At 44.3% G+C, this 2,805-nt stretch overlaps 1 protein-coding gene across 1 annotated transcript; it reads left to right on the top strand.

Moving 5' to 3' along the window:
* Positions 1–1,916: 1,916 nt before the first annotated feature.
* Positions 1,917–2,516, top strand: LOC140229090 (41 kDa spicule matrix protein-like; the record flags this gene model as incomplete). Its single annotated transcript, XM_072309354.1, has 1 exon — positions 1,917–2,516. A coding segment is annotated over one exon (600 nt), but the record flags the coding sequence as incomplete, so codon positions are not given.
* Positions 2,517–2,805: the final 289 nt, after the last annotated feature.

Genomic DNA, 2,805 nt, shown 5'->3' with positions numbered 1-2,805 from the left:
TTGAGTACTGAGGTAAGCAACACTGTATGCATGTTTATCGAAGTCTGCACGATATTTTCATGAGAGCTTTAACGAAACCGACTTGAACGAGACAATAATTGTGAACGTCAGAGATTTTGCCAACAACGCGAAAACATGCCCATTGAACGAAAACCGTTTCTTCTACAGTGGCACTTCCTCTTCAGTCAGCGAATAGACACGGCCTGCAACAAATCTTCTAATTTCATACATTTCTGCTCCTTCCTCCTTCTGTAACAACCACCATCTGCCAAATAACTTGAAGTCTTATATCTATTTGTTTCCTGTCATTATTAATGTGATAATGCCTTCACTAGCAATGATGATTCGTATGTGCGAAAACTGCTGCAGGACACAGAAAAAAAAATCGAGCTTTTTGCTTCCTTGTAACAATCGGAAATATTTGTTGTTTTTGTTTTTGAAAAGTTGTAATGTATTTATCTTTGCGTCGCATATGGAGTAATTTATAGTCTTGTTTCGTAGAGTCTGCGTTGAAAGTAGTGGACATAACTGCCCTTTCAATTCTCAATTCAAATGACAAATTTGACTTTTTATACTTCCGGAATGCCAGAATCAAGCCACCTGACTCGTTGACCGAGCTGACATATTGTGCGCGACAGCCACGAGTCTACAGCTCCCGAGTCATACAGCCCACGAGTCGTGCAGTCCGCAAGTCTTTCAGCCCATTAGCTAGACACTATATACGTGAACGACGCCCACCAGCCCGACATCAAGTGAAATTGTGCACGAGCTGTACTGTCCAAGAGCAAGATATCATCGCAAATAGGGCCCACGAGCTCGACACTATAGACAAAAAGAAGCCCACTATTATAGCTCGGTATTACATCGTTGGCTCAATTTAATCAGTGTCGAATTCGTGGACCTTTGTGCCTATCAAATGTCTCGCTTGCGGGCCTCATTTGCGTAATGTCGAGCTTGTGGGCTTTACTTGATGAGTGTCCAGCTCTTGTGTATGTGGGCCTGTTCTACTTAGTGTCTAGCCAGTGGACCTGTTTTACTTAGTGTCTAGCTCTTGAGCTGTGCAATTCTTGGGTGTATGGCACATGGTCCTTTCTTTTTTTTTCAATGTCCAGTTCGTGGCCTGTGCAACTCGTGGGTATCGAACTCGTTGGCTGTGTAACTCGTGGGTGTCGAGCTCGTGGGGTGACCCCGCTTATGACTCTCATCACCATAACCCAATGCGTAACGCTGTCTCGTCATTTTGTTCAAGCATATTAACCAAGGCTACAGCTTTCGTGGATGATAGAATGTTCTGTAACCAGCAGCAGAAATGATAGGATCGAAATTGGTGATGAAGTACTAGTTGTTTGTTTTGAATTATTGCTCTCGAACATTCTATTCAGCAAACAGCTGCCACTGCAAATTGCTCTCTGTAACAACTTCGTACTTATTAGGTGGACGCCAATCTTCGCGTTTATCTCATAATCATATGTAAGACAACTGATACCTGGTCTAAATAGAATATAAACCGTTAAGCTTTCTTTAAGTTTCTTGCAAACATCAGATCTTATGAGGTGATATTATTGCCAAATATGCTTAAACGATTTAGATACCAAGCGGACCCCTCCCCCGAAAAAGGGAAACAGAAAAGATAAGAAAAATTGACATAAAATCAGCAAAAACACGGGTTTGTTAAGAGATGCAATATTCCTTTAGGTAATTTTTTTCAAAAAACTGTAAGCATTTTACAACAGCGCAAAGAAAAAGAAAAACTATCATTTGTTTTGTCTGGAGCAACAAAATTCATTACGTACTAACTTCAGTTTGAACCGCCAATTTTAAACACAAACAGATAGTTGCACTACCAAGCAGTAAAGATATATTTTGTCGCTGCGGTTTGTTCCGAGTGATTTACTCCTTCTTTCTTCCCATCATGCAGATATTTCAACATGCGCGTGCCGTACTTCATGGCAACGGAGTTCTGCGAGATGGTGTCGCCTTGTGGCAATGGGCCCGCAGTCATGGGAGCACTCGCCTCCGTCGCTTCGCCGCAAGAAAACATGGAGATTTACACACTGGTAGCCAGCTTCTCGCAGGATAACCAAATGGAGAACGAGATCTGGCTGGGATGGAACACCCAGAACCCACGCTTCTGGCAGGACGGCACCCCAGCCTTCCCCAGGGGATTCAACGCTTTCGGCGGGGGGCGCGGTGGTCAGACAGGAAGGGGCGCCTGGCCAGTCAATCCGAGGGCGCCCTTCACACCACCCCCAGGAAAGGCACCCGTCATGGTTCGTCAAGCTGGGCAACCACCTATTGGGCCCCAGTGGGTCCTGACCGACGTCACACAGTTAAGAGCATTTGTGTGTGAGGTGCCTGCTGGAAGGATCGTTCCACCTCCCCAGGGCGGCGGGAATCAACCGGGATTTAACCAACCGGGATTTAACCGACCGGGATTTAACCGACCGGGATTTAACCGACCGGGATTTAACCAACCCAACCAGCCGCGTATGTTACAGGACAACATCAACGTATAGACTTACCTCCATCATTTTGTTGACTGGAAATAGCGCTCTTGTATGACTTGACAGTGTGAAAGAGATGATGGATCCCCATCAACGAAACCATCGCAATTATATACAACTGCATACATTTTTTTTTTTAACGATTACCACTTGTCTCTGGATGCAAATGAGAGTCATGTAACAGAAATTTCGGAAACCACCACTTCACATAGGGCGTCTCGAAATTCGTCTCTTTTGTGTGTGTGTTTTTTTTTTCTCCTTATTCAACAGAGATCTGCAAATCCATTTCAATCTGTTTCTT

This window comes from Diadema setosum, chromosome 5 (genome assembly GCF_964275005.1).
Source record: "Diadema setosum chromosome 5, eeDiaSeto1, whole genome shotgun sequence".
NCBI lineage: Eukaryota > Metazoa > Echinodermata > Echinoidea > Diadematoida > Diadematidae > Diadema > Diadema setosum.
The sequence above is the reverse complement of the archived record's forward strand: the minus strand, read 5'-3'. Positions and strand labels throughout refer to the sequence as shown.